An 18794-nucleotide genomic window follows, 5' to 3' on the forward strand; every position below is an offset into this window, starting at 1 on the left:
ATGCCGAATTATTTTACAGTTGTGCCCCGGCTACCGTGCGGTGAAAGAGAGAGAGAGAGAGAGAGAGGTGGATTGAGGGCTGAAGGGAAGTTCGAAGGTGAAACTGCACTTGACTGAATCACTGCCATGATATCTTCGCCCCCTCCGGTTTGCGGACAGAGATACCCCTCAGACGGAGGGGCACACAGGCGGAGACAGGGGAGACCGCATCGGAGCCATAATTAGTTACCTTGTCCGTTCGCCGCTTGATGTCCATGAAATCTCCACCCGGGTTTAATCCAACAGTGAAACAGGAATCGAGAAAGAACGACAAATGGATGCTCTATCGAAGAATGAAAGCAGAAATGGGAGTACCTTTGTGGGGAGAACCTTGTAAGGGAGATTTTTAAGGGAATTCGGGGGCTGTAAGGCATGTTTTTCTATGATATGAATCAAGGGCTATCGTTGTACCCCCAGAGGATACCAAAAATTTGTTTATTTGGATACCTTTGTAGTGAAATACAGAAATAACAATAAAAGTATGGGATTTTCCAAAAGTTTAACTCGTAAAACCAAAATTATTCCCTTCAAAGTTCACTCTAATCTTTTCCGATTCTCCAGTCTTATAATTTCCTTGAAGAAATAACTATCTTGCCAAGATCTTTCTTATAAACGAATTACCCCCCGAGGAAGTGTAAAACCTTAAGAATTAAATCCAGAGTTCCTATCGGGTTGGCCGCCGCTCTCTCGGGCCTCTCTTTGGTTCGGTTCTTTTTTTGACAAGTACAAATATCCGAATTCGGTAAGGTTGTCTTTTAATCAGCCTCCTGAGCGCCTTTGCTTCATGTGGTTTTGGGTTCCCCTTTTCGTTCTGGGGGAGAGAGAAAAGAAACAAAAAGATACACAAAAATGTGTATATTATGTGTATGTTCTTCCCCTACCCCCTGCTCTTGTTGTTGTTGTTGTTGTACCCGTACTCACGTATGCATTGTAGTTGGATCTTGGATCTGTAGAAAATCTGTAGTAGTAGATGTTGTACATTTGGTGGCCAGTGAAGCACATTGCATTGATTTTAATTGTGAATATTTTCGCTCTCTTTTTTTTGTTCTTTGGGACCAACAGAACGCAAACGTGGAAGGCAGACGTACACACGCTACCAGACACTGGAGCTGGAGAAGGAGTTCCATTTCAATCGGTACTTGACGCGTCGGCGACGGATCGAGATCGCGCACGCCCTCTGCCTGACGGAGCGCCAGATCAAGATCTGGTTCCAGAATCGTCGCATGAAGTGGAAGAAGGAGAACAAGACGAAGGGCGAACCGGGTTCGGGCGGCGAGGGCGATGAGATCACGCCACCCAATAGTCCGCAGTAGAGAGAGAGAGAGAGAGATCGGAGGAGAGACGCATTGGACACACACACTATTAAATGAATTTCTATCCTAAATACAATTTATGTTTATTTCGGAGAGCGCAACAACAGAATTTACTTCGATCCCAGAGGACTATCTATGTATCTATGTACTACCCCATGTATCTATGTATCTATCCAAACCAATCCAATCCAATCGAATCCAATCCGTTGAAACTAAACCTAAAGAAAGAAAGAAGAATAGAAAAGAAAAGAAGAGAAGAGAAAACTATACCTACAACTTAGTTAATTGTTATTATTTTCTACTTATTATTTAATTTTACACGAATTGCAAATGGAGAAAGGATAGGCGTAAAGATAAACGATAAAAGATAAAAGATACAAGTAAAGCGTAAAACTCAAACAAAACCAACTCATGTGACCTCAGATCTAAATAAGCTATATTTAAATATAATGCATATACATATATACCTATGGATAACTATACATGATACCAACTAAAGCTACAGCTAAAGCTAAAGCTACTGGCTAGGCAAGGCAAGGCAAGGAGTTATATGAGAAATAAATCTATATATGAAGCATATATACGTACGTACTACTACTATATACACGATAACACTAGTTCTATGCGTCATAAGTAACTGTACGATTAACTTATATATAAAAACACCCCCCCTCCCCCCCTCGCCCTCTAAAAACCCCTAAAACTAAATCAATGTTTGTAGCAATCTTAGCGCAAAATAAATAAAAACAAAAACGAATAAAAACAACACCCGAAAATGGCGTTAAAATCCATTTGCATTGAGAATCCCCCATAAAATAGATTGACAGAAAAACTATAATAGAGATCTTTTGTGTCTGCAAATTTAGACAAAGAAATACCAAAACCAATGGAAAGACGTTGCTTAAAGTAAACAAAAGCGTTTTACATATACAATAAAAAAAAAACTATAATAAAAACAAAAAAAAAAAAAAAAACAAAAAACATTTAAAACAAAATTTGTATAAAATATTTTCGGCCACTTTTGAACTTTTGAAAGTCTCTTTCTACCCATGGAAATTTTAGAGACCTTTTAATTTCGTTTTTGCGTATGTTTTCTTTTTAATTTCTTGTGCAATTTTTTAGTTCTTGCAAAAAATAAAACTCGAATTAGGTCGTAAAGGATATAAAGTATACCGAAATGCAACAAAACAAAAAACAAAACAAAGAAGAATATTGGCAAAAATGAAAATGAAATTTATATTGTTAACAGAAACGAAAAGAACACAAAGAATATGTATAAATAAATGAAGAAAACAAAACAAAAACCCATGTAAAGTAGATCAATATTAGAGGATGATAAAGAGAGATCGGAGGAGAGTCCCAATTTGAATGCAGAACGATTTCTATCTATATAGTTTATCGCCTAACAAAAACCACTATATGAATGTATGTACGTAACTCAAACTCAATTTCCACAGCTGTGGAAATCCATATACCAAAGCAAAGAAAAAAGGAAAATGAATGGATAGCAAGGGAACTAAAACTATAAAGCATCGTATGTTTATATGTAGATATATATATAATTAAACACAAAACACCTAAGCATAAAGCATGTAACTTTGTAGAGAAAGAGTTTCGTTTTGTAAATCCCCAAAAAAAAAACCAACAAAAAACCCCCCCAGACCCCAGTCAAAAAGTGGAGGAATCATTCGGGAACCATGAGAGACGGAATATTCCACTCAATCCAGATACGTAACTTTCGGCCTCATTCTGTAAGAAACTAAACTAAGTTTCAAATCAAAAAAAGGAAAAGAATAAAAAAAAAAATTGGAAAATTGGACAAATAGAATGTAGAAATTCACAAGAAACAAAATTCGAATGCGTTGATTTAAAACTAAATATATACTCAAACATTTATGCGAAATTGAGAGGGAAATGAAATGAAATGTGGAAGCTAAATAATTTGTTGTAAATAAAAATTAAATTTTAGTGTAAACAAAGAGAACGATAAAGGAGGAGGTGAAGGATGATGATGATGAAGTGCTGCGAAAGCGGCAAAGCGGAAAAAAGCATAAAGAAAAACTATAATTAAATTACAAATGAGATTTTGTTTTTATTTGTAATATTTATAATAAAAATATAGTATTTAAAAATTTAAAGCGAATATTGTATTAATTATAAAAAAGCGGGTTTTTTGGGGGGATTTTCGTAAGAGGTGAGAGGTACGTATTATTATTCCAAACAAAAATTGTTTTTAAATAATATGTTTCTTGTATTTCCAGTCTTATGAATGATCTCTAAACTTCTGCCCGTCTGTAGGCCAATGATTATGTCAGAGGGTAAGCCACAATACGACAATTTCTGTGGAACAAAAAAACAAACTAAAGTCTTTGCTTCTCTTGCAGCTCCATTTATGAAACGATCTTATTAATCTGACATCATAATAAGCGATTAATCAAGTGGCATTAACAAAGCCCCTGACCAATGGCCAGACACCTGAGGCTGAGGCTGAGGCAGTGGCAACCAGCACGATCGGCAGCTGCTACAGCTCCACATCCACCCGCATCGGATACTGTACGACACACATCTCTCGAGGGAGCGAGCGAGTGAGCGAGTCAGGAGCTCAAACAAATTGAATTCGCATTGTTTGCATAATCGCTGGCCATTTGTAAAGGCGTATTCGAGTGAATGTGCTCACGTTTATGTCACAGAATCGAAATGAATAATTTCGTGCAGAATTCCCAGGGCAGCAAGCCATTTTTGAGGTGTTTTCAAATGGAGATCTTACACTACACCACAAGCCCCATCCCCATCCCCATTCCCGTCCCCATCACCATCGCTAGTTGTCATAAATAGTATTTGTGGATCTTGAGCAGCTGCCAATTTGTACTCACGGATGCGAAGGCGAATGTAAATATGGCAATTCCATGGCTAGTATTCCCACAAGATTTTCTGCCAAGTTTCTGGCGAGTTTCCTATTTGGTTTTCGGTCTGCTGAAGTTAATTAAAAATGGTTCCTTGTTTGCCCTCAAATAGAATCCTCCCCACTCACTCATCTAGAGGTGGAATATATGCTAATCTATATGTACTATATCTATTCAAATTTGTATATTCGTTGGGGTGTGATAATGAGTTGTATGGATTATTGCCAAGATACATATTTCTGTAATTTCATGTAAATTATCCATCATTTTTTGTATCAAGCGTTAAATATTGTATTATTATGATAGACAATCTAGAGAGAAATGTATTTATGCATATTATTAGTTGTTAAAATAACCTTGTATTAGTCATACATATTGTTTGAGATTCTATATATAAATAGGTACCTTTTTGAGGGCCTTAAACGCAAAATTTCTTATGAATTTTTATTTTATTCGTGTAGTATGAGAGATGCTGATGAAAAACGAATTTTCATTTCAATTTGAGGACTAAATTAAGCCTGAAATTAAAACACATAATTTCTGCATAGACCTAGATACCTAGATTGACACCTATTTCTACCTTTCAGCATCAAATTTCATCAAAAAACTATATGAAATTCTGATAAATAATCTTCCAGTAGCACCCCGCCATCTGCATTTAGGAAAACTGCAACATTTGGGCCTCAAACCATCTGACTCTTGGGCCAATAGCAGTCGTATCTACCACTTGAAACATCTCACACTTTGCTCGAAAGCGATAGATACTCGTAGATAGAGTGAGAGCAAAACTATCAATAATCACTTCGCTGGAATTAAGACAACACTTCAAAAAAACTGAAATAAATCATTAATTACTCGAAAAGCAAGCTGGAAACTGGCTGAAAAAGATGTCAGAAATCCACTCGAGCCAATAATGAAGACTACGAGATACATATGTATCTGCGAGAGCGGACGGACAAGTGCGTGTCTGTGACTGTGACTATGACTGGGTGTGTGTCTGTGTCTGCGTCTGGGACCCGGGTTCACACAATCCATCAATCGATCGACGATCCATCAAGGCGATATTGAGCGTCCAAGGCGGCTGCCAGAGGCACATAAATCATGTGTGAGAGAGAGAGAGAAACGATGATAATTAGAAATGAAGAACAAAACTTCAATTGAGTTGTTCAACGCTAAAAGAGAAGGGCCGGGCCAAAAGCAAATATTTGCCCGATGGCCAATTGCCAATTGCCAGTTCAAAAAAAACAAAAACAAGTTGAAACCCGACAATCGTCGGGCAATTACAAGGATGGAGCTGCAGCAGGAGCAGAAGCATTACACATATCCTGCGCTGGCTGGCAATCACACAAATGAGCCTCTAATAGAATATTAACTCCCAAAAAGCGATTCGGGCAACCGCCTAACCAAATGCAGTGGTTATGGCTGTCGCTGTCCCTGTCGCTGTCCCTGTCGCTGGCTCCAGGAATGATTATGGCTGGGCGAAGAAGGGAGAACTGGAGATGGAGAGCCCAGCTCTCGAGGCAGCAGCAGGTAAACCTGGCCCAAAACCAAACCAGTTCTGGAAAACCAGCAGCGGAGCAGCGGAGCAGCAGGCAGCAGGCAGCTCTGAGAACCCCGAATCGAAGTCCGGTTTTGAGTCGAAATTGAATTCGATGTTCGAACATTCGAAGATCGCACCCACACTAGTGCACCGCCGGGCACCAATACACTCGCAATCCACCTGAGAGCACACCCATACCATGACAGAACCATCTCTAGGGTTCGCTCTCTCGCTGCTGCGGCCGCCGCCGCCAAGGGTTTCGGTTTCGACATCGAAGTTTTTGGATGGTTTTCGAAGAGTCGGCCCTGGACCTGGACCCGGACCTGGTCGCCGGCCCGGTCCGACCCGGCAGTTCTTCTTCCACGCACACCGCATGCGCATCGCGCAGCAAACGGAACAGACAGGCAACATAATGTTGCCTCTGAATGTGGCAGGCAGGCCAGGCCAGGCCAGGCCAGGCCGCATGGCCGCGCTCTATAGAGGTGCACTCTACGCACTCACTTGCGTGGCATACACTTGTCGGCCTGCTCGCACCCGCATGCGCGTCGTGTGGCCCCGCCCTCGAGTTTCAAAATACTTGAATGATTTTCAATATGGCCGCCGTTTTGACAGCTCCAATTGTTGTTGTTGTTGCCAGATGCGCCATGCCGCGCGCTGTGGCAGACATTTGCCGACGATTTTGGATGATTCGAAGCGGCGGCGGAGACCACTTGCCGCCGGTGGTTCCGTGCAACGAAACGAAAATAAATTGAGATCGAAATGCGAATTTAAATGAACAACTTCATTAAATGCTTAATTTTATGGAAAGCTCTCTGTGATTTGATTTCATATTTAATGAATAATAAAATTGTTTATGAAATTGATAAATTTTCTTGGTTTTTTATCATTCGAAGTGGTTTATGCGAATATTTAGAAATTCTAAAGTCAGATCTAAAGATTTAAAATCACAATTACTGAGCAAAATAGTTATAAACTTTAGCAAAAGCAGCAAAGGGAATTAAATGATATAATATATGATTATTTTCTGGAGGAATCCTTACGTTCTTAGGGGATATTACTGTGTCGATATATATTTTACTCCGAGAGCCAAATACAAATTTTATATTTGGTGATCTTTGATGATTTTTGATATAAATTAATATTGTTTCGTGGTTCACGTTCATCAATGAGATCCAATAATATATAGGAGGCATTCAGTTCCTATATGTGTTAATCATTCAATGATTTTGTACAGTTTGCAGTATTTCCTAATTAATTTCAATGTGGATCGGTTTGAAAACGCATTATAGAACACGAACGTCTATACTAAAATATCTAAATATCTATCTAAAATATTACAAATATTACCCATAGGCAATAGGAGCCGAAAATCTGTCTATTCTATAAGAAAGTTTTGGGTCGTCGTCGTTCTCGCGAGCACGGTAAGCGACTGACCCGGGGTTTGGGGCGCTTTCCCTCTAGAACTCCTACAAATAACTTCATGAATCCATCTTGATCACATTTCACCCAATGTAAATCAAAGAAAGCACTCCCCATCTTCGATAAAAGACTACCTGATTGTGCATTCGATTTCAATTATCACCACCAACTGTTGATTTCTGTTGAGGGGATACAATAATCCGTAAAGAGTGGGAACATCATATATAAATTTCCTTACGATTCTACCCCGTACATCTCAATCTTTTTGTGCGATATTGCTGGCCATTAAAATTAAGTAATTTGAAGACAGAAGGCAGAGGGAAATGTTGTCACAACATTCCAGTAATTACCCGTAATGCCCAAAGAACACAACAATCCCGACGACTGCCACGACTGCCACGACGACGACGATGTCGCTAATGATCGAATCATTTCGGATAATGGCCCAAACCGAAGCAGAGAGCTGAGAACTGTATCTGAAACTGTATCTGTAACTGTTGGCCATAAGAAAGGCCAATGACAACAACAACAAAAAGCCAGAGAGAGAAGAGCACAGAAGACACCGAAAGTCAACTGAAAATCGAGCTGCAGATGTAAGTAAATCAAATAAAATCACGTGTCATTTGTCTCGGCGACTCATTGAAAGATAAGATTTTCGGTAGCAGCAAGCAGCGGGCACTAAATGTTCAGGGATACCGTGGGTTAGGAGCGGCAGCTCCTGAAAGACCTCAAAAGACCGCTCAAATGCACAAAAATGAAGTGCGTGGCCATTAATCAGAGCTTTACTAAATTTAATATGCGGTTAAAAGTGCTAATGACGCTGGTCGGGCAATCGTTTAAGCCTCATCCATGCCCTCATCCTCCGCCTCCGCCTCCGCCCACACACAAAAACAAACTACAGGACAGCCGGGGGGAGGGGCACGGGTACGGCTACGGGGTCCAGGCACAGAACAGACGGAACCAAGCAGTACATAAAGTTTAATGAGGAACCACTTAACACTTTCAGAGCTTTTTACGTTTTGCTGTCATTAGAATGATTTTTGCCACTAACTACGATGCCAGGAATTGCACTGAGAGAAATTGTGGAGGAGAAATGGACAAAGGATGGGGATTTTGGTTGTGGAAATGAAGCGGAAAGTATGCTTTGAAGATCAGATTTCATACCTAAAACCATAGTTTCGAATCTATCACAAAGAATCTTCTAATTATAATTCGGAAAGTATCATAAAATGTTCTTAAAATGAACTGAAGTGATTCCAAAACCAATAAACCCAAATCTAGATAGTTTTCTTATGAATCATTTATTACAGAATATTTGATTTTGATTCCTCACCAAAGTAAAAGCAAGTTCTATAATTCTTTTCAAAATTACAAGACATTTTTAGTCCACAAATTTGTTGCAGTGCACCTGTCCTTTTCTTTCTTTGGGTGTCCCTCACAGCCTGCGGCCAGTGCATATTTCCTTCCGAGTCGTCAGCGGCGGAGGCCAGCCACGTCGATGGCGTTGTCGTCATTATCCGGCCATGTTCGCAATATTGCACTCTCCCCAGCCCAGCCCCGCCCCCAACCCTACCACAGTCCGTCCGCCCGCATTTGGCACGAGGTCTGGAGCTGAAGCTGAAGCCGAGGTCGGGGGCTTGAGTCGGGGCCAGGGACTTACCTCTCTCACTGTTTCGCATTGGCGAAGGCGTCAGACTCGAAGGAGCAGCAGCAGATGCAGGGTGAGGAGAGGGGAGGGGAGCGGAGGAGGAGTACGAGTGCGGGAGAGTGGTTCCGGGATGGGGTTGGGGTTGGGGTGGAGCCAGCGCGTGTATTTTCAAAACAAATCGGCAACAATTTCATTAAATGAGTATCATATTAAATTTAATGATGCAGCCGTATTTCAGTTTTCGTTTCGCTTTCCGTGTTTTTCTTCTGCACAGTTTTTGTTCTAGGAACAACGTGGCAAAGGATCCGGGAAGGAAGGACCAGGAGCCGGTAGCTGATTTCAGGAAATCTTCATTTAGGGATTGGGAGATGTAGAAATTGAAGTACTCTTCTGGATGTGATGTGATGTGATGTGATGAGGCTCCCGCCGCCAGTTGTCAGCCCGGAATTTCTATTCCGAAAGTTATATGGATATATTCCACTTGTGGCCTTCGACTCTGATGAAGTGGCTGTCTGTCTCTCTTTCTGTCTGTCAGCCTCTTGTTGTTCTTCCCATTGCTGCTCCTCTCCGGTTGCCTCTCTGCTTCCTGCTCCTTCTGGGGCTTCTGAGTGACGAATTGCCAACGAAGCTGGCAACGATTATGGATTGTAATACATCTAGCAGGTTGCACCTCATTGATACTTATCAGCCGGGGAAGCCGGAAGAGTGTGGCCCTAGATTGACTTTTAATTATCACAGACGCGACTTTGCCCATTTGCCAGTCAATACATCAAAAAGGGCGGACTTTTTGGAGGGAGGAAAACTTTGCTTGTGGAATAGATAGATGATGGATCGAATATGTACAAGGAGATAAGGACTTTGAGGCATTTACTTGTAAGTAGTTTCCTAGACGGTTACCTGATCATTCCCCTCCGATATCCACCTATATTCCTTCATCTATATCTTTATTGCCTAACTAATTCCATGTCCTGTTCCATTTTAATGGCATCCAAACGCAACAAAATGGCGAAAAATCACAAAAACTAAAGAAAAAACTGCAAGACAAGGAAATAGAATAATGCGTAAGCTCACTCAAGTCCATTACCAGAGCAAAAGAGATGGCAAGCAGAGTCAAGGAAAGAGACAGCAACATCGATTGATGCCTGACTGTTAGATGGTGCGGGGAGGGTGCGGGGAAATTAACCAATTTATCTTTGTTTGCTGCACAACAAGAAGAAAAGCTGAAGGCGAAGATGGAAAATAAAAACAGGAAAAAGTTTACAAAAAAAAAAAAAATACCAACAACAAAAGGATCTGCAAGGATACATCAACAATGGCGACAATGACGACGACAAAAGCAAACCGAAATAAAAACTAAGAAAAAAGGGTGTACGGTGGAGCCCCAAGGAGCTGCACTGAAAGGATTCCGCCATTAGAGAAGGTTGGGGGGCTATGGGGGGTAGGGAGCGGGAGCGGGAGTGGGAGTGTATTGCCGCCGTGTGACACATTTCTGCTTTTAAGGAGGATTGCATTTGTTACGCGTGCGTTGCCTCCGCTACGGTTCAACGGCAATCGATCAAGAGCCAAACATTTTTCGGTTCAGTTCGGTTCGGCTTGGTTGTGGGGCAGTGGCTCCAGAAGGAGGGAATTTAGTCAGTTTGAGTGAGTGCACTCATATATTATTCGTTTGCTTTTCGGGTTCCTGCCTTGGCCTGCCCTGTCTCTGTTCCGCCTGCGTGTGGCATTCGCTGGGAGGACAACAAACAGCAAGGACAACGACAGCGACAGCGGCAAGCATTGGTGTCCTGCCGCTAGACGGCACACTTTTGCCTCCTCCTGTCACGCAATGGTGCATGAAATTTGCCTGCCGTCGCGTCCTAGGCGCACTTTCACTTTCTCCTCCCAACACAGAAACAGAAACAGAAACCCACACCCTGCTACTGCTGCTCCTGCCTTAGGTAACAGTTGCTGCTGTTGGCCTCTAATGTTATTAGGTCCTCTTCTGCCACAGCAAAGCCATTCCTCATTTCTACAGTTTTCCATTTTCCATTTTCCCCCGTACTGCACATGTGCTGACAGCAGCCTGTGGCTGCCTCCGCTCTCCCACTCTCTCGCTCTCTGTGGCACTGCGAATATTACATGTCACTCTCCACATGGCCACGCATCCGTTGCATCCTGGTTTACATCCTGTGCCACACGGCTGGGCCATGGCTGGCAGCGTTGCAGAAAAAGCAACATCAGGAAATTAAATTCCATAAATCTTGACTAGTTACAAAGGAAGCAAAATCAGCTAGAAGGATGTGTACATTTTTTAATATCCTAAGTGGAGCAACATGTGGTTTAAGGATAGACATTTTAAAGCTTCGCTCGGAGCCGCATTTGCCCTCAACTCCATCAGGGCATCAGTGGATGCGACATGCGACGAGGCCTGTAAGCTGGACGCCAGAGGCACTCCACCGCTACCTCTACTCTGCGCCATCTCATCATCATTAGAAACTGCGAAATATCCACCAAATACGCCGCACAGTGGGCCATAACACTTGGTTAAATCACAAACTGCGGAACGAAAGGATGATTGAAGGAATACAAGGATACAATACATGGTCCAAGTTGAACTTTGGTTCCTTATTATCGCGCTGTCGTAAATATAGTCGGCTTAGAAGCTATCGATATGAGCTTCGAAGCTTAGCGTCTCCCACCAAAAACCACTGACGTCAAATTGGAATAACTCGAAATTCATGATTTTTTCTTATTAATTTTTCGCTTTTTTTTATGTATTTTTCTTCCCGTTTTAGTGCCTATTCTATACTAATCGATATGTGAGTTATCGATATAGCCAAAAATCAATGCATCATTCATCAAAAGAACTTTGACTTTACAAGAATAACAAATGTATATTTCAGAATATTTATGAAATGTACCTTATATGTTCTTTGAATATTCCTTTACCCAAGGTTGAAAGCTCCTTCTGCGGATCGGTGCGGTGGCTCTACCCAAGGCTTTTTGTGCCTGCGATAACCCTATTTTGTCCTTTATTCGAGGGGCTTATTTGCCACAAAATTGATTAAGTTGCATTCGAATTAAACTTGTAAAAATACAAATATATAGAAAATAAATAGGCGATGCCTGATGCAGGGGAAAATTGTCTTTAATTGTCATACATTTTTGGACATCTAGTGTCCCTGGACTTTGATAGAATGTCAGAAAATTCTCTGAATGGCTGGCTCTGCGTCAAGTGTCATTCTACATATACATATATACGTGACTATACATTATCAAAACTGCTCTACTCGAAAAATCATCAGTTGCAATAGCTGAAGCAATATGCTGCCGTTTTCATCACGCAAAACACTGCAAGTGTTGTCCGACTTGGAGTCCAAGGCGGAGGATGCCGCCGTGAATGAGTACGGGAACAACACTCGGGCCTGGCGCAACCAGTACAAGAATCCGAATCTGGCCAGATATGCCATTGGACTGGAGTTCGCAAACCCAAGACACCTAACTGGGGAGACGTCGGGGGACACTGATAGCCAGTACTCGGAGAATGGCAATTCGTCGACAGCCACTCTTCTCGACGGTTTCTCGTCCGACTCTGGTCGTCTGGCCATCACTGAACTGGATAACCAGTAAGTGGCATTCATTGACACCCCCCCTGATTCCTATTAAATAATGACGCCACTTGTTGGTACAGTCGCGCCTTAAGCGCAGGGAAGACCTTGACCCGGCGCTACCGCATCTAACTGGAGTCCAACTGCCACTCGGATGCTCTGTGGAGCGGCGTTTTTCTGGAGCGGAGCCTGTGTCTTTCTCTGTGCAGAATAAAATATGCATTTACTCTTGTTATTGTTTCGGACACCAATCGTCTTTCTCTTGGGTCTAGACGGAGGGATATCTTCGCCACAAGTGGAGCTCTGGAAAATGACTTTTGCCCCAGCTTTTCGGCTAATGTCCCACTGTGCGTCGCTCGGTGGTGGCCTTAACTTGTTTTTGATGTGGCACGCTGCAATGTCCCGTCCGAGCGGCAATCAGCGGCCATCCAACGACCCACCGCACAGACATATATGGCCAACAAACTGATGGATCGCATGAAGTGGGGTATTTATTATCCACGCACTTTTGCGGCATCATCCGCTGAACCGCCAGGTGCCGATTAAGAGTCGTGTCTCTGTCTCAGTGGTAATGCAACTTTAATTGCTGATCAGTCGTTAATTGTGGCAAATTACGGGGATAGAGTACCAGAGAGAGAGCCGGAGATTAGCCAGAGACCAAATCCAGCTGAAACCCCAATGGAGAAGAAAAAGAAAAAGTCCTCATTTGATTGGAGTAATTAATGGCGACGCTTTTGTGCGCCAAATATGGCGCCCAGATGATCCTCTTTGCCAGCTTTGGCTTTAGCTAAATTGTGGTAAAAGTAGAGGCATTAAGTTTGCTGGCAAAAATCCCAAAAACAATTTGAATAATTTCTGTGCAAAAAAATTAATTTCCTTTGTGATGAAGTGAAGCCTAATGGCATATTATTAAGAGCTGCTAAAGTGATCGATTTGTGGCGCGCAAAGCGGAAGTTTCCCTGGAGCCCAGACACCAGACAGCAGACAGGACCTCAATTATGGATGGCTCCAGGAGTAGAGAAGATAACCTCAACCTCAGTGGAGTACGGACTGTATGGCGATGGTGTGCATCTCATAAATATTTCATCGCGTATTTAGAAGGCAGCCGCAAAAACAGAAAAACGATTGTGCCTGTTGCACTTGGATGCCTCACTGTGGCGGCTACTGGATGTACCTTCTGCCTCCACCAGTATGGAGTGTGATTAACAAGAATGGTGGCAATTACAGGAAATTGCTTCCTTGCACCTTCCACACAGAGAGCGAGAGAGAGAGAGAGAGAGGAGCCATGGCCTGGGCCAGTTGATTATTTCACAAGGAAAATGTGCGTGCACTTTTTACTTAATCGTAAATTTGATGCATGCTTAATGAAGACATTTCATACCCTGTACTGCTGCCGCTGCTTCTGCCGCTGCTTCTCATTTTGCAATCACTTTAAAAGCCATAATAAAGGTGAAATTTTAATGACTTCATTGCCAGGTCCGGGTCCGTGGCTCCATTGGCCAGGGGCCGCCCTGTTGACACAGCCATTACCCCAGACCCCAGACCCCAGACCCCAGACTGGTGCCCCAGACTTTACTTCACTCACACAACACTTCCTGTGCCCCATTTAGTGCGTGTTTTGGGGGCTCTGATACTCCGCTCATCGAGTAATTTTTATTTTTTCGTTAAATAATTCATGTTATTATAGAAAACTGCCTTTTAAGTGGAGCTGCAGCAAGTGTACGAGTATGAAAAAACATTGAAATTGAACATTGAATATTTTGGCTTTGTTCGAGTTCTGCTTTCTTTTCTCGTCGGTCAGCCATTTTGGAAAGGAAAGGTCTTTCACCGGCACCCAATGCACAAAATCAAAGGGCAGCAAATGTCGGTTTATCTCTCGGATGCCATTAAGGTAGCGCTCATACTCATCCATTGACAGGTAGGAAATTTATCGCCTGCATTCTCCCTCGCTCCGTGGCCCTCAAATGATTCGGAAAAACCTGTTTTCCTTCTCAGCTGCGTGAGGTCAATGGCTGATTCTGACTGCGATGCTCCTTCTGGTTCTCCCTCTCGGCTTAAATTTTAATTACAGAATTTTTGGAGTAAGAAATGATTTAAATAAAGGTTAAGTCTTGGTCAGAGATCCAAGGGAACATCATTCAATATGCAGTTGGTGGCCTAAAACAAAGGCTACTGATTCGGACAGAACATTTGGAGCATTTGAAAACAGATTTTTTATGTTTGGAAATCAGTAAATAGAAATATATCTGAACAAGTGATTCATGGCCTCCTCTTTTAGTATCAATTATTCAATAAAGTCAGAGTATCTTAAATAAGTACAAAGTATCATGGAATATACCCCATTATATGCCAAAAAAAAGTATCCATTATGACCCCGTACTCGTGCAATGCAACCAACTTGTTGCTGGCTGATGGCTCAGAGAGTGTAATTATTATGGGGCTAATTAAAAGCGAATTAAATTTAAGCATCTGCCTCACGTTAATGAATATTTATTGATAATTACAATAATTATGCAAATGTGCAACAATTTCAGGCGGCACGAAGGCCAAGAGTCTCCCAGCCGGCGAATGGCAGTGGATCTTTGAAGAGGGGTTCGGGGACGCACAGAATTCAGTTGAAATTTCCCCCTATTCAAAAGTATTCAACACATGTCCTTCAATTGCAGCAGAACAATGCACAGAGAAATGCTCTCTTTTCCCTACCCTTAACCTTAGACACCCTTCTGGCCCTTTCTCTGCTGACTTTTCACCCAGGACTCTTTTCTTTAACCATTGAGCGTGTCCTTGACATGTCGGAATGGCGTATCGAATGGATATGCAAATATTGGCCATACAATTGTTCGGCAATCCTTTGTAATCCTTGCCGTAGGTAGTCGATGATGTCCTTCAAAATGTCAATCGCCAGGCAATGACCGTCATAAAACTTCACTTTGCATACGCACAGCACACATCCTTTCGCCGCGTGGGTGGAAGGATGGATGGATGGATGGGTGTCTGTTTGTTTTGTGTTTTGACTTTATCCTTTTGTGTGGAGTGAGTGATTTATGGCGTTTGACTTTGCGGAGTCTCAGGCAGAGTCCACCTCATCGTCAGCGACAGATGCGAATGGGATGTGCGGACAGTCGTAGATCAGTTTCCATTTCACTGTTGACACAATCGGCGGCGGCTCTGGCTCTGCCTCTGGTTCTGGCATCTTCTGTGGCTCCTGTAAGTTATAGATTGAATTTGTATTAACTTTTCCTCCTCTATTAACAATCTCTACTACCAATTTTCTGTGTGGTCTGTCTGTATATCTTTCTGTGGCTCTTACAAAATTGAAAGCCTTAAAGCCAATCAACGGGATATTTAATTATAATTTTTCTCTGCACAACAAAAAATAAATGAATTCTGGTAATGAAAATTCGCTCACTTTAATCGACTCTGGCAGCGGCGTGACGATGATCGATTTTCTCTGAAAGCCCCAGCAGAGAGACAGCCAAAGCAGCAGGAGAGACAGGAGAGGCCCATCAAGGCACACCTGTTTGGCCCTGGTGGCACACTCGTGCTCTGCTCTGCTCTGCTCCACAAAAGACCTAAGAGCTGAGCAGCTGGCGGAGGAAGACCTTGTTCCAATGGATTATTAATGATTGGCGATCGATCGTGCGGCGATCGGCGGTCGGTCTGCAGGCTCCCATACAGAAATAGCCACTAAAATTAGCTGGTAGCCAGAGAGTGCAGCCACTCCTACCAATCCACATCCTCCTCCTCAGCAGAGGGCCCTCGGACGGGGGCAGCAGGCGTTAGCGTTTAGCGTTAACGTTAACTCAATCGACCTGTCATTTGGGCCTCAGTTGGCTCCTCGCATAATTGCCACCGTCACTTGAAGCCGTTCTTCGGCACATCATTTATCACACCGACCACGGATCTATTTATAGTTCGTTTTGGGATCTGGAGAGCCGAGAGCCACCTCGAGACTACACCCGGAGAAAACTCTTCTGCCAGTGCCTTCTCTTCTGTATTTTCTTTGAGTGTAAATTTGCATTGCCACGAGTCATTTATCAATATTTGGTGGAAATTAATTAACAATCGTTTGTGGGCTTTGTGGGCTTTGGGGTCTTTAATTCGATTTGTATGGGATATCTGCTGGGTGTGAAATTAACATTGGGGCTTCATCAATCATCAAAGTCTCCTCCTGCCCACTCGAATCGATCTAACAAAACGCAACGTCGACATAAAGTCTACTAAAGTGCTGTTAAAGGATACACAGTGTCTCTAACAAGGCAGACAGCACGGCCACCAGCTTCGATGCCTCCACTCGACTTCATTCCCATTCCATCCAATCATCACACTTTTTCAATTGTTTATGCATTTTGGGCTTCTTTGTTTTTGTTTCGGTTTGAATTTCGGGGCATGCGTTTCAACAAAAGTTCATTAATTTCCGCCTCTAGCAGCAGGATCCTTGGGACTTGGACTTGGACTTGGACTGGGGCTGGACGTGCGTTTAGCACATCTCTGGAGGGGCATCTCTGGGCATCTCGTGAGCATTCATTAATCCCAAACCGATTCCCAGTCTCTCTCTCTCTCTCTCTCGTTGTATTTTGTTATTAATGATGTTCAACAAAACGGCGGTTCCTTTTCAGTTCTGGTTCTGGTTATGGTCTTGGTTATGGTCTTGGTCTTGGTCTTGGTCTCTTGGTTCTGTTTTCGGTTTTGGACAGTTTGCTGTTTTGTCGCCTCTGTGCCGTTGATTTGCGGGTGGTTCCTGTTTACTCTCGAGTCCTCCTCCTTCCTCGAGAGCCGATGATCATTGTTTCATTCCCTCATCATATTTTATAGTCCGGTGGTCGAGAGAGGTCAGGGAAACACGCAGGTTTCTGGTCTTATCATTACTTAATGTTGAATGATGTCGAGTGTTTGTTTTGACATGGACCCCGTCCTGTGGTCCTCTGCGGAATTAAACATTTAGCCAAGTGATTAATGATTAGTCAATCCCTTTCAAGAGGTGATGTGTAATATAGATTTTGGATTGGATAAACGCTTGGGGAATGATCCAGGGGAATGGGAGGGGGTATGGTCAAGGTATTTGATATCCCTATGGAAGATGCCTTAGGGGTTTTCTTAGACACTAAATCCTTCTTCTACAATAGTAAGCGACTCTGCCACACTCTCTAGTATCACTCCCTTTCAATAAAATCTCCCCTAGACCCCCTCAATCTCTTCCAGGCTTACCCCAAATCATTGCCCGACAAGAATGCAAATATTTGTGAATCGAAAACACTTAGTGCAAACACATTTACTGATTCCTGCCACCCAGATTCTGGGCAAACACTAACATGCCGCCGAGGGGTGGGTGGAGCTTCCACCCCAAAAAGTTTGCTGTTTGCTGAGGGGAGAAGCAGAAGCCAATTCTAATTCCCCGAAAATGCTTTTCATAAAAAAATGAGGGAAACAACGAAAATATTTGACATCAGATTCGTCAAACTCATGCGTTCGTGGAAAGGGGGCGTTGGGCGTGGGAGTGGGAGTGGGTCCTGGCTTTAGCAAGTGGCAAGGCTGTGACTTTAAGGCTGGCACCCAGGGACCCTGCTCGAGTTCTCTGCTCCTGTTCCTGTGTGCCATGCCCTGTCCTGTCCTGTGTCTGTGTGTGTGTGTGTGTGTGTGCTCCTGTGCCTGTCTGCCATTAGAGGCTCAAATGGAAAACGAAAATGTCTGACATTGACAAATGTCATCCGTCATTGCGAACACAAGATTGATATAGATTGGAATGTGACACAAAAATACGCACCACCATCGCAGCCCTCGGAGCAACAACCACTCAGGCACCGCACCACCAGTGCCCCTGCCACTGCCACAGTGCCACAAAGACAGAATGGCGGCCAGGGAAGTGGCAGTGGCAGTGGCAGCCATACGCACAATTGTGCGTGGCGTGGCATGGCTCAGAGTCGAAGTCGAAGTCCCAGTCCCGGTCTGACGATGACACAAGATGACGAGCGCTGATGAAAAACGTCGACGTCTGTCCATCATGTCACCCTTGTTTCTCCACAGCCAAAAAAGAGAGAAAGGAAGAACAGTACAGAACAGAACTATGGTTTCCCAAAAAGAATTTCCCTGCCGGGGATGAAAAGCAGAATTTTTCACGCTTTGTCCTGGCTCTTTGGGGCGTTTAAAGAGTTATGAGAAGAGAAACCATGAGGCAAATTGTGGCCATCAGAAGACAAAGGAACAAATATTTTCGAAGAGAAACCATTATTGGATGTGAGGTCCATCTGTTGGGATATAAATGGGAGAACGTGTAATAGTTCAAGTTGAGAATTCGATTCTAAAGGGATAGGGAAAGAATTTAAGCTCTTGGAATATGTATGAACT

The 18794-nt window shown here is 43.0% G+C and overlaps 2 protein-coding genes across 2 annotated transcripts in view; both read left to right on the forward strand.

The window, feature by feature from the left end:
- LOC6591505 (homeotic protein antennapedia) overlaps positions 1 to 1812 on the forward strand; it is a 132850-nt gene extending 131038 nt beyond the window's left edge. The window contains exon 7 of the mRNA XM_002016919.2: positions 1102 to 1812. Within this exon, the coding sequence (XP_002016955.1) occupies positions 1102 to 1352 (251 nt within the window). The 3' untranslated portion in view covers positions 1353 to 1812. The remainder of the gene's footprint in view (positions 1 to 1101) is intronic.
- Positions 1813 to 12150: 10338 nt separating this feature from the next.
- LOC6591507 lies at positions 12151 to 12694 on the forward strand. The gene is made up of 2 exons (XM_002016921.2): positions 12151 to 12467; positions 12533 to 12694. The coding sequence occupies exons 1-2, from the start codon at positions 12166 to 12168 to the stop codon at positions 12579 to 12581; spliced, it is 351 nt and encodes a 116-aa protein (XP_002016957.1). The 5' UTR covers positions 12151 to 12165; the 3' UTR covers positions 12582 to 12694.
- Positions 12695 to 18794: the final 6100 nt, after the last annotated feature.

This window comes from Drosophila persimilis, unplaced genomic scaffold (genome assembly GCF_003286085.1).
Source record: "Drosophila persimilis strain 14011-0111.01,24,50 unplaced genomic scaffold, DperRS2 tig00000000-arrow-pilon, whole genome shotgun sequence".
Lineage (NCBI taxonomy): Eukaryota > Metazoa > Arthropoda > Insecta > Diptera > Drosophilidae > Drosophila > Drosophila persimilis.

What these genes read in the sequence shown, in the direction of transcription:
- LOC6591507 (XM_002016921.2), top strand. Translation starts at nt 12,166, where the DNA reads ATGCTGCCGTTTTCATCACGCAAAACACTGCAAGTGTTGTCCGACTTG. An exon ending in ATCACTGAACTGGATAACCA is followed by an intron (nt 12,468 to 12,532) that starts GTAAGTGGCATT and finishes TTGTTGGTACAG; the next exon opens with TCGCGCCTTAAGCGCAGGGA.